General features: G+C 42.9%; 1 protein-coding gene across 1 annotated transcript in view; it reads left to right on the top strand.

The window, feature by feature from the left end:
* cxadr (CXADR Ig-like cell adhesion molecule) overlaps window positions 1–13,439 on the top strand; it is a 41,820-nt gene that overhangs the window by 15,956 nt on the left and 12,425 nt on the right. The window contains exons 2-3 of the mRNA XM_083986056.1: window positions 8,715–8,884; window positions 13,169–13,373. Of these exons, the coding sequence (XP_083842182.1) occupies window positions 8,715–8,884; window positions 13,169–13,373 (375 nt within the window). The remainder of the gene's footprint in view (window positions 1–8,714; window positions 8,885–13,168; window positions 13,374–13,439) is intronic.

Genomic DNA, 13,439 nt, shown 5'->3' with positions numbered 1-13,439 from the left:
TAAGAAATTATATCAGGGTTATTATCACCGTCGATGTCCATGGAGTTGTGCAGGAATTGGATGCTGTGGTGGATCTACACCGCACCGTGGGCCTCGTCTAAAAGCTGTCAAATGCTCAGGCGGCCGAGTAAAGTGCCTGTCATTCGTCACCCCTTCATCATTTAATGTTCAATTATGTCAAAACAGCCTTTAGGTCATCCGCGCGGGGAATTGATGGCAGCTCTACTGTGGCAAGTGGAGCTTTCAGGCTGCATTACAGCACAATCAGTATGGTTCAACAGTCCCAGCCCTCTGCAACACTAAATAAACCACGCCAAGCTCTCTCTCTCTCTCTGGGAGCCCACATTGCTTCAAATTGAATAGTTTCAGCAGGGGCGCTGGGGCGAGTATTCAGAATCGTCTTTTTGAGCAGCAACCAAGATATGAAGTTATCCTCCGCTGTGCCCGAAATAATTGATGCTCTTCAGCTTCGGTCACGGGGGGGGGGTTGCCTGTTTATAATGGGGAGAGTGTCTGTGTGCTTTTTAATTTGCTTATTCCAAAGCCCCCAGACTGCAATTTCACTATACTAAATGAATCACTAATATTCATCCCACAGTCATTGTTCATCTCTTCAAACATGTCATTTTTGTTTTTCTCTCCATTTCTGCTTTTGTGAGAGAGATGCTCTCTTTCCACATGGTTGAAAATAATCTGTTTTTTTCCCCCAACATTGTCTTTGTATCTTGTTTTTTAAGCAGCGTTAAACTGACAGTATTTTCCACCTGCAGTAGCTGTTTATGAGAAAAACATGTAAATACAGACTCTCATGCCTTTTATACTGCATATTTTCCCTTGCCATAGATACACACTCACTCATAGATTATGACTATTTGGCTGAAATACATCAAATAAGACCAAACTACTAAATCAGTGCTTTGGCATCAGAGTAGCAGTGCGACCATATGTGCATTGTGCAATTGCAAGATGCACAAAGCTTCTAAAAGGGAGTATAAACGGTAAAAGTAAATCCCAGTGCAGTGTCATTCACCTCTTGTCACCTGGCTACACATTTTCTTGTCACTGTTGTTTCTTTGTGAGCCTGAAATAGCAGCTGCCTTGATCTCCCCATGGTAAGACTTGGCTTTTCAGTCTTTACTCCTAAGGATGCTCTTTAAGGTCAAAGAGTAAAGAAAGAGGCTTATGATCCGCCGCGACCAAGCCGAGCCAACGCTCTCAGGGTCTTTAGCTTGGCTAGCACAGGGGTCAGCAGAGGTTATAGCTTTTCAAACTGTCTCCTGGTTTCAGGGTTTATTGTGTTGTCTGCCGGAGTTACACCACAGCTTAACCTCGTGTCTGTCTAGAAGAAGCTCTAAGAAATCGCTTCAGTCTTAACGGTGTCTGTGCTTAGAGAGCTATGCACAAGCCATTAGGAAAATAATCTTTCCTCACCGCCTCAGAGTGATCGAGCAGTGTTGACCAATGGTTATTCAGTTTAAAAGCAGGTAGTAAGGGGTTATGCATTAAATCAATCTACTTAATTCATATTTTTGTTGTTTTCATGATGTGTAAAATATCCATTTCATGAAAATCACAGCATGACATCATTGCATATTAGCTGTATTGAACTGTGTGGACTTGTGGGAATTGTGTTTACAGTTCATATATAGGACTGTCATCATGGCTTCAGGTGGCTAGCTGGCTCTGGCTAACTCATATTGACTTTAATGGTCTTATCTGAGAACAGGGGGGAAGAGAGAGAGAGAGAGAGAGAGACGGCGCACTGAGCTGATCTCTTGGTTTGTGCTCCAGGCTTCACCTCTGGTTATGAGAGGTAAAGCCAAGAGAGTTGACTCAGAGTGTGCAGACTCTACTTCACTGAATTATCTGGGACTGACAGGCCATAGCTGTGTGAAATAAACAGTATTTTTAGAATATGCATAATAATAATTCATTTCACCCTTGCATTTGGGTGTGCAGGATTCATATTCTTAGTTAATACTCATCATCTGTATCTGGCACGTACACTTCTGAAAAATGTTTTAATCGTGTTTTATTTTTGTTGCAATTTGTAGAAAAACAGAAACTGTCAGCTTCATTTTTATTTTGATTGCTTGTACACGATTAATCCACTCGTTATCTCGGTCACCAAAAATAAAATCTAGAAGACCGACCGTGCCGGTGTTTACTTTTACAGCGATCGCTTTTTTCTTCTTCTTTTTTTTAATCGAAACCACGTGGATGTTTTTATAAAGATGCTTCACCGTGACAGATTTCCAGCTTCAGTTTGTTTCACTTCCACCAACCTTTCTCTCTCTCTCTCTGTGTCTCTCCCTCTCTCTCTCTCATGCCGTCTCTTAAGCACCACGGCAACCTCCAAAGGGATTGGTTGCCAGGAGACAGGATTCACTCCCCATTGTATGCCAACAAAGGTGGAGGGGGGTTGTGGGTGGTGGGTGGTGGGTGGTGGGGTTACAATCAGCAGGACCGGAGAGAATTGGAGGCCTGGGGATGGGAGGAGGGGAGAGGAGGGGAGAGGAGGAGAGGAGAGGAGGAATGGCACTCTACAATCGTGGGTGTGTTTGATAGAAGGAGGACGGGCGGGGGGGGTCGTTGAGTGAATGAGTGAGTGAATGGCTGTGGGGATATAGGGTGGAGCGCGCTGACACCCTAAATTCCTCCTGCTCATTCCCCGTCGCCCGGTAACCCCGGTGGGATGTGCTGCGTCAGTCAGACAGAGTGGTGGAGACACAGAGAGACACAGCAGCAGCCTAACCCAGCCGTGAATAGTTATTAAGACAGACTTTTTAATTAACCACCATGCCCTCCCTCCCTCCCTCCTCTACTACGTGGACACACAAAACACACATTAAAGGGATAGTTCACCCAAAATTGAAATTTCTCAATTACTCATTATCTACTCACCCTCATGTCGACTAAGGGCTGGGAGAAGTTTCAGAGTCCTCCGTGGCTTCTCTGAGTTACATGTCCATATAACGGTTGCAAATGGATACCAACTGTCTTCGTAACAAAAAGACACACCAAAAAACATCCAAATACCTCCATGCTGCTCGTATCTAATGTCCCTCTTGTATTGAAGCCCCGACATGAGAAATTGTTCCGCCGGTGATTTGCACTGATACAGGAAGAGCAGTGAACCGAGACACTGGGAGCTTCCGCTACAAACAAGCTTAAAATATAGACTTATTCAATTTTTTTCGGAACAATTTCTCATGTCGGGGCTTCAATACAAGAGGGACATTGCAGACGAGCAGCATGGAGGTATTTGGATGTTTTTTGGTGTGTCTTTTTGGACAAAGAAAGTTGGTATCCATTGACCATTGATCATTATATGGACAAATACTGCTGCACGGACCCTCCCGTAACTCAGAGAAGGGATGGAGGACTCTGAAACTTCTCACAGCTCCTAGTTAACATGAGGGTAAGTAGATAATGAGTGAAATTTGAATTTTGGGTGAACTATCCCTTTAACACAACACATCGCCACACATACCACCACACCACTGACTGCAGACACTGTGATTCTGCCGTAAATGCATGACTGCACTTACCCACCAGAGTCTATTTATCAGAGTTTTCCTCGGGCTGTAATGACGGTCTCTCTTATCAGCCAATTATATTACCTTTTGAAGAAGAAAGCCCGTTTACCTTTGCTCCAGTGCCATTACTCTAAATAAAGACTGACACTCACCCAATATAAGCCAGCCAGTGATTATATGGAGAGCTCTCTCTGTCGCTGTGGCGGAGAGTCTCTTAGCTCAGTAAGATCGCTTCTTGTGCTCAATGTCACGTGCATCATTGTTCACACGCTTTATGTACAGTGTGTACTGATCGTTACTGATTAACACAGCGCCTTTTTGAGCACGCTGTTGTTTGTGTTATTCCAGCTAGTAGTGGTGGTGGTAGGGGAGCATTTTTCCAGCCAGTTGCATTGAACTCTTCCATCGCTCTGATGCGTCGCTCCCTCGAAGCAGCAGTTATCTAAATTGCAATTTCCTGGTTAGTTGAACTTAATTTGTGATCTTGACGACCCTGAACAAAGACTTCCTCAGTCATGGTATTGCAGTTCATGTTTGAGTTATGAGGTCCTTCAATAAATATTTTACATCAGGGACTTCCTGTATTTTTTTTGTTGTTTGTTTACTTTGTGCCCTTCTCACCGACTGAAAGTGGGCGGATGCACAGGACAAAGTAATAAACATTCAATCTTGAAAAGAAAGATGTTTTCTGGGGCTTCGAATTTAAATTTCCTGGGGAGATTTGTACAAATTACTTGTTTTTTATTCAAGGTCCAAACCTACAAACATTTGCTGTACTGACAAATGTTTGCTTGAGAAAGTATGAAATTGATTAATTGATACCCATAATAGTTAGTTACTTAGTTCAATGATATAGCTGCAGGTTTCACACTTGAAAGTCTTAATTATTTTTGTTGCATTGTTGTGTAATTAGCCTCCATTGATTGCAGTATAGGCTTCAGTGATCTTTGAAGACTCGTTTCCTTTCTGCTGCGTTGTTGTTTACAACCTCCATTCAGCCAGCTCTTTGTTAAACTGATTAAAGAGAGTTTTAACTGAGTGATGTGTGAAAATATGAGATTTTCGTTTTTAGAAAATGCTCTAATTGCTCAGGATGACAAGCACTTCAACATAAACCGTAGATATCAGTGGTTTTCTTTGTGAATGGATGTTTTTGACTCTTAAAGCCTGAACACGTCTTCACTTTAGTATCAGCTATAATGACTAAATGTGCAATGAAAAGTCTTGTAGCCCCAAAAATGTTTGGTTAAAATGTTGAAACTCTGTGTCTGTGCCTTTCTCACAGGTTTCATGTAGATGGGGCTGAAACATGCAAATCCCTCATGATGAAAAACAACCAAAACTGTTCCAGACTTTGCAGTAAATGTTACTGATGTTGGATCCAGTTACTTCACAGCCTCGGACAGTGTTGGCCTTCGTTGCAAATACAGATACAGAATAACTGATTTATGTGAAAAGCTGGGGTGTTCATTTCATTTGCATGTTGCTCAGTTCCTCTACTTGAGTTTATAGCTGGATTAATGAGGTTTATACTTCCCTGTCTGTTGATTAAATGTGGTTTTAACCTCACGTTGCCCTGATATAGAGCTGAAGTGCCTCTTCTCTGTCACTGCTGTCACCTGAGCCACTAGTCAGACAGGTTTAAGCAAGCAAATCTATTTGCCAGTGGAAGGGAGGATATTCTGAAGCGGTGCTCTCTCAGTGTGCGAGTCAATGAAAAAGGCCTTTGGCTGAACTGTGATTTACAGGCCTCAGAAGCCTGTCATTGATTTAAGAGCTACATCAGACAGTGTCCCTTATTACCTGTCAGAGAACACAGTAACTGATAAACTGTTCCAGCTGAGTACTCTCTTTTTCTCTCTCTCTCTCTCTCTCAATGCAATTTTCTCTCCTTTCTAAGCAACTTTGAAAAATACCCCAGCTTCTTTAAGTGCCTGATGAATCGACACAGCTTTCTGTCATGCAGATGCCAAGCTGTGTATGCATTTTGACAGTGATAGACACATATCTCAGTTTTTCTCTTTATTGCTCCCCGTTCTTCTTGCCTTGTGCTGAAGGCGATGGATCGCTCCCATCAAGGGCATCTGTCAAAATCTGTGGGCCGAAACGACCAGCTGCCACACTTTGGGGGCCGGGGAATAAAAACTATGCTTTTGCTTTGCAACACTATCAAATGCTTACAGGCTCTCTCTCTCTCTCTTAAGCTTCAACAGTAGTGGGTGTGACGGAGATTGTCACTCTCTATATGTGTTTAAAAAAACAACAACTTGTGTGCTGTGCTGCATTTCCATTCAGTTGTCTGCCACCGCCTCGAGGGGGGAGTTTGGTTTGAGGCGAGAACGGAGCTGATGGACATGAGATGAGGCAGGGACCTCAACCTGTGGCTCACACCCCTCATAAACCCCTCAGGACTGGAGATCTAGAAACTAACTAAACACAATCAGCTGACTCAGAATCACAATCACTACAAATAGTAATAGTAATATTTCTATTGTTTAAGTTGATATTCTTGTTTGGAGATTGAACACGAAGCAGCAACCACTTGTAAGTAACCAGCAGCATGTCACACATCTGCCTCTTGCCAGGTTTAAGAGGGCAACTACTGTAGCTCCTGTGAAAACCCTACACACACACACCACATTAGACACTTTGAACGCTATAGTTTCAGCGCCTTTGTGCTCTCATTTGTTTGTCTTTTATGGAAGCCTTGTAATCAGAGAAAGCTTCCCAACAAGGAGAGAACAGGATCATTTTCCTGTTAACAAAGTGTTAAGAGTTGCCAGGTTTCGCTCCCGTTTCACCAATTATCTTTGCACATTAGACTTAGCTCAGTTAAGAGGGAAAAAAACAGCTAAATGAGATGCAGATGTAGCTGAGGAAAATGCTTTTTTTTTTTTTTTTTAATGTTTTAGATGGCGTTAAAATCCCTTTTTTGTTATCAGCAGAAAATTTCCTTTACATGTGTTTGGTGTCATCTGTGCGATGTGATAAGTGTTTGATACACATTTACAGGTCTTTTAGCTGCAACACATTGTGGTGATTTGATTTTTTTTTTCCCTCCCTCTCCTTTAAAGCTGATTTCCCTCCCGCTCACCAACTGGAAGGTGGCAGGCTGTCAGAAGGATTTTAATGTGTCGAGGCAGCATGTGACAACTCCATTCTCTATGGGCTGTGTTCCTTGCCGCGGCTTAAGTCTCTTATTGAATGGAGAATCTTAACCCAGTTGATGTCACTAGGAAATTATGTTTATTCGTTCTAAGAATAAATGCTTAAAAGAGTCTGTTCCAGTTCGCTGATGGGTCACAGTTGTTCTTTATTATCATCACCATTCCTTCTGCTACGCTTTGCTTTGCTCTCTTGGTCGCGTTTTTTTTTTTTTCTGTGTGATTTACATTATGCATATTATTATAGGATCCACTTTACTTTCATGTTCAGATTCAGCCATCTTGATTTTATCAATGACACATTTCCCTGAATCGAAACATTTGAGACCTGATGTGTTTCTTCTGTAAATTGTTACAAAAACAGATTTCATTAACTTTGTATGGAAGCGATGCAATTTGATGTAAGCAGAAAAACAGTCATCGACAAAACAACCTTTCTGATTTTACAGTCTTTGGTCTTTTGCGCTCATCATGCAGCAAAAAGTAGGTAAAAAAAAACCAACTATATTAATCATGGAGGTGCTTTCAGGCAGTGGTGGTTTGACTGTCTCCCAAAGTTCACTGCAGAAAAACATCCCTGTAGAGGATTTCATTTGGTTCATTTGGTTTCAGCATGAACGAACTTTTAACATTAGATGAATACGAACTTCACACAAGAAGTGGAAAGGCTGTTTCTGGTTTTGATAGTCACATTGCGTATGAAAAGGAAGCTTGAAAAATGGATGAGGGGAAAAAAAAAAATCCTGTCTGCTCAGATCCCTCCGGCTGAGACAACGTTGCACTTTTTAACTACTGTCAATTAATTAACAGTGTGTAGCTGTCTTTGGTAATGATATGGCTAATGTGGTGAATAACAGTCATTATGTCAAGTTTGTGGAGCCTGTAATTTAGTAATTTGATAGTCATACTCAGGATGTCACCTCATGTTTTCCTGAGCTCTCTGTGATGAAAACATCACACATGAGGGTAAAATTAGAAAAGTTGTGGTGCATGAAGATTTGTCAGTCTTCACGGTCTGTGGTGACTTCACCCGACCGTAGTTTTAGTGATGTGTGTGACTGTCTCTGATGCTGTGTGTGATTTTGTCATATCTGGTTGTGTTCTTTGGATGTTATGCACTTTATTGTAGTTATGTTTGTTGTATTTGTCCTTTTTCTTTTTAGTCAGGCGTAATGTTTGCGTTTCTTTGTCTGTTGCACTCAATCTGTCTCACATGAGGGAGCTTGCTCTAAATGAAATTACCTGATAAAAAAAAAAAAAGTTAAATATACAGATCCCTGTAGTGCGTGTCTGACTCTGCGGTAGTCTGAGTCTGTACAAATGGGATTTCCACCACCTATTAAAGCTTTAGTCAGCAATGATCTCAGCTTTGCAGCAGCCTCAGGTCTGAATGTTTAACATTTAACTGTATGTAGATAATTGTTAAATGTTTAACTTTATCACACTGACCTAGTTTTTCTTTAGACATATGTCTGTTTCATTTTGGGTCAACATGGTGAGACCAACTAAAAAAAACAGGGTCAAATTCCTTATACTGTATGTAAATACACACTTGGCCAGTGAAGCGAAGGTAGTAAATGGTCTCAAATCTACTTCACAAAAGTCTTGAATGGCGTCTGTTGTCTGGCATTGGCAGAAACGATCAGTGCTGAAGTTATGAAATGTCTTGTGATATCGGGCTGTCTGCAGATTTTACGCATTGTCTCTACATTGAATTGGCAATTCAGTATTGATCTTGGCACAAAAAAAACATCTTAATTGTTTGAACAATTATACAATTTTCTTGGGAAATCAATGAAGTGTGACTCAAATGTCAATAAATTCATGCACTTGGGTTTTCTTCCCTTTGCAAGACCTTGAAACAGGTGTACAACTGAATCATATGTGGAAACAAGTTTTTAAAAAGGCCTTAATTTGATTTATTATGTGCATTTTCAAGTCGAGTTGTTGTTAATGTTATGCATGTTGTGGTCTTAATGTTAATATCCTCTATCTGTGTGTCTCCGTGCAGGTTTGGTCTCAGGTTTAGAGATTACCTCGACAGAGGCGACCTCCTTGGAGAAAGCCAGCGGTCAGAGTGTGAAGCTCGACTGCCAGTTTTCTCTGGCTCCTGAAGACTCTGGACCCCTGGACATCGAATGGAGCTTGCTGTCTTCCGACAACCAGAAAGAGGACAAAGTGGTACGTGCAAATGTTCCCCAAAAACAGAAAGAAAAATGTGCATATGAAACATTTGGCTTTTACTTATTTTCTTAATGGTTATCCAGCTATCTAACGCAGTCATTTTATAAATGTGCAGTCAGGTCAAGCTTTGTTTTCGCCCAGATCTTCTGTATGTAGTCTTTAAACCCAAAGCAAATTAATTTAATCAGTCTGTGTGGTTGCTGTAACCTGCTCTGTTGTTATTGTGCCTGTGTGTGGCCTGGTCAATTGTGCCGTTGGTGAAATGCAATACATGCTATTATGCAGTAGGTGTGTATTTTGTCGAGGAGTTGCACTGTAACATGGGAAGCATACTGTATGCGAGAGCGATGTAATTTGAGCCATGTGTATTTCTACAGAGCATTTGTTCTCTGCAAAGCTCTGACACACAGACACAGGACGAGCGGTGGGAGCTCCCTTTATCCCAGGCAGCGTCTTTCCTTTCCAGCATGGCCCTCAGCCACGAAAACGAAAGACTACACACACAGCTTCTACAGGAACTCCAGATGCCCTCGGGGCTTTTCGCGGCCTTAGAGACAGATTCCTGCTACGGATCGTTCCAGTGGTGTGGTCTCTCTCCTATCTCCCACCTGTCACAAAGCTTTCCCATCCTCCTTTTACACCCTTTTTCACTTGTTTCCTGTGGCTTTAATGTTCTTGTTGTTGTTTTGTTTTTTTCTAGATTGTTATAAATAGGCCACAAACTCATCATTAGGCTTCTCTGTCTTTGTCATCCACCCACTGCCCCCTCCTCCCCCTCCCCACTCCCCCGTCCACTGACACCCTACTGTCACCAACGCAGAGCTCTGCGCTCTTGCTATTCGTCAATGCTTTCTCCACTGTCTGGAGTTGTGCCATTAAAGAGACACTAATTACCCCCATCTATTTATTTTTGACCTACTTTCTTTTCACTTTGAGTCATTAACTTGTGAAGTGGAGGAAATGGAGGTGGAGTCAGAACGTCTGTCAATATGGTTTGTTGTTAGCAAGTCAGTATTTTATCTTATGACGAAATTTCAGTGCTTTTAATATTTTCCAATTGTTTGTTTTTTTTCAGTCTTAATGCCACACAGGGGGTGTTTTGCTAATAGCAACCTCCTCTCCTCTCACAATTGTTTTTCCAAATTGAATCTGATTCCACGGTGTATTTTCTGTTTTATATGGTATTTTTGCTGAACAACCATGAATGTTGCTAAACCTTTGTTGGAATTTAAACTGGCCAGACATCTCTCTCTGAACGTATTTGTTCTCCTTGACCTATCTGATTTCCCTCGCTATACACACACACAGACACTCACACACTCACATTCATATAGCCGTTAACCAAAATGAAGTCACGCACGGACTAAAGTCTTTGTAATTAGCGGCATATTAATTCCAAGGGGCTGCTTTTAATATATGTGACAGTGTTCAGTGGGATCAGTGTGATCTGCTTGGACCAAAGCTACCAGGTCAGTCAGGCAATGCAGTGAGAATGGTGGCTCAAGTTTATAGCCAGAGGCTCGTGGATGATCAGAAAGCATGGAGAACCTTTGCTCACATGGCTTGAGATTAGAAAACCCGGGTGCCCTTAAAGGAGCAGCAGCAGGCAACCACTGTGAGATAAAACTTGAAAGCAGATAACCAGTCAACAGCATCGGTCCCATGTGGTCGTATGAACTGAGAACTCAAAGCCTTGCATCTGCAGACACACAGCTTGGCTATGTGTGGTGTAGTGTGCCTGGCATGTTCAAATAACCCCTAATTTAGGAATTTAATTCATATTAATGAATCATATATCCCTGCTGTGCTGTATTTTTTAGTGCATTGATGCAATCGGACGTAATGCCACCACATTATCTATTCAGACCAGTATCTGATGATGATGGGGGGAGTGATGCTCCCCTTCATCTGGAAATACCCCACATATCATCAGGGTCTTTTTTGAGGCTGGTGAAGCATAGCTAATGTTTGTTGCTTTGTTGGGCTTGAATGGGAGATACCAAGCATGCCTACAGTAAGAGTCATTTGCATTTGGCCCTCATTCCCTGGCCACACATTAGCTGAAAGGGAGGGTGTGTGCCCTGTGTCTTTGCCACCACTGTGAGAACAATGAGGGGAAAACAATTACGAAAACCAAATCTGGTGTGAATGGGAGAGGAGGAGGATGCTGAGAGAAATGCGTTGAAAATACACGGCTTTATCCCATGTCATGCAAAACTGCTTCTTTTTGTCTTTTTTTTTGTCCTTGAGCGTTGCAACAAAGCCTTTTGTTGATTGTTTTTCTTATTGTGACAGGAGTTTGCATATGTTAACAAGGTGTTGGAGGATTTGAATGTAAAGCCATGACACAAAAAAAAGACAAAATAATTTTAACCACCATGCATGATCTTGACCATGCTTATTAGCTCCTCTATAGCCTCAGCGATGAAGGCGCTAATTCTGTTTTCAGCTCGCGTTTCTGCTTCAACCTTGTAAAACAGCTTGGAGCAGAGCTGTTCCTGTAAAAGTACGTGGCAGTGGCAGCGGGACTCAGAGTTTCAGATGAAAAAGCTCTGTGGGAGCACAAAGACATTAGACTCTGTGAGCCGTGTGGGGTTGTTTAGAGTATACAGGTGGCTCAGTCCTCTGCTTTGCCTCTCAAATGATCTGCTTCTCTTTCCTCTTCCCTCCCCTGAGCAAAACAGCATCACATGATGATGACGATGACCTCATCTTTTTACATGTGTCTGGTGAAACTATAAGCCCGGCCAATAGACGTCCTTTTGCTTGTGCGGCAATGATCCGTCCGCTGAGAACGGCCGGGCCAGGTGGCGATTGTATCATTGAGTGACCTATCTGTTATGAAACACAGCAGACAGTGGCGCTCCTCTGTCCTCTCTCCAGCCTCTGCCAGCTTGTCTAGTCATTTGCCCTTTTCATTTTCATTCCCCGGGCTCTTTATGGGATTTTTTTTTTCATTGGATCATGATTCTCAAGGTTATTGTGCAGTTAAGTTGTTTTTTTTTCTCTCCTTCTTTTGTTATAGGTATGCTTGTTTGTGTGAGCACTCCTCATTTGAAGTGTTTGAGGCCAAGTGAGAGTTCTTGTCTGGTTTAGCTCGGGGGCACTTTAATTTCCTCTTCCTTCATGGTCTCGTTCCCACATATCGCTGTTATTATGGCTGATGCTCTGATCCCCAGCGAAGTTGGGAAGAAGATAGGTTTCCCTCCCCTGAGACTCGAGAGGAATTTCACCCGGGTTACCTGTTTACATGGCTAATACGTACAAGCTGAACACAGCAGCAGCAGCCGGTGATGAGAGCATCATGCATTGCCTCTCTCTCTCTCTCTCTCTCTACGCTACCTCGCTTGCTCCAGAAACTTCATCTTCCAGTTGGAAATGGAGCAACAAGGCAACTCGGTGTCGGCTCGCTCTCTCACTCGCTAGTACCTCACTGACTCTGTTTCCCTTTGTTTTGCTGCTCTCATGCTTCCTTTGAGTGCTCTGCCTTCCTCTGATGGGTTCATTATTCTTCTTCTCCTCCCTGCCATGTTTAGTACTTCTACTTCTTCTCTCCTCCTCCTCCTCCTCTCCCACCCAGGGGTATTGCTGTGCGTTGATCGTGTAGTGGCACAGAAAAAGCCTGTTGATGATGACTGTCTCCATGGAAATGTGGAAGAATATGCCAGTCTCTATAAAGGAGAATGAGAACTCTTTTCATTGTTTGCGCTTCTTTTTTCCTCCCTTTACTTGTTCTTTTCCCTGTGTTTTCTGTTTTCTGCCTCCACTATCACCCCTGCTACTAACTAACTATGAGTCTTGTCGGCTCCACCTGGCCTTTATTTCCAGGCATTTCCTTGCTGCTCTCAGAGAGACCCAGACTATGTGTGTGTGTGTGTGTGTGTGTGTGTGTGTGTGTGTGTGTGTGTGTGTGTGTCTTTGTGCTGGACAGAACTGGGGGGTTAGTGCTCTTTGTTGACACAGCAGGTGTTGATTTGGCTCCACAGTGGTGGCTTTGTTTGTTCCACCTTCATTCTTCTTAAGCACAGAAAAGGGCAGAGCGGCACAGGCTGAAGGGCACTGCAGAGATAAAAGAGACGCTGCTTTCTGTCTTCCATATATTTTTGGTTGGTTCAGTGAGCAAGGCCTTTTGCTTTCAGGAAGCACACAACAGCTTTCTCAAGGCCTCTGGTCTATTTGGGCTTTAATAACCATAAAAACAGATAAGCCAGATACATGACGTCAGTCTGCGTGAAGTGCCTCTAACTCTCTTTTCCCTTTCACTTTCTTTTCTCTCACCAGGTGATCCTGTACTCGGGTGACAGGGCCTACGAGGACTACTATCCACCCATGAAGGGTCGAGTCCACTTCAACTCAGCGGACCCCAAAAACGGCGACGCCTCCATCAACCTGACGGGGCTGAAGTCGTCAGACACGGGCACCTACCAATGCAAGGTGAAGAAGGCTCCCGGCATCCGCAGCAGGAAGATGCTGCTGATCGTCATGGGTGAGTGACACAGTTGCTGCAGCTGGACAAACTACTGATACTGCTGCTGATGCTCGTTCGTCCGTC

The sequence above is a fragment of the Trachurus trachurus genome, assembly GCF_905171665.1.
Source record: "Trachurus trachurus genome assembly, chromosome: 14".
NCBI lineage: Eukaryota > Metazoa > Chordata > Actinopteri > Carangiformes > Carangidae > Trachurus > Trachurus trachurus.
This window is presented reverse-complemented; position numbering and strand designations above follow the sequence as displayed.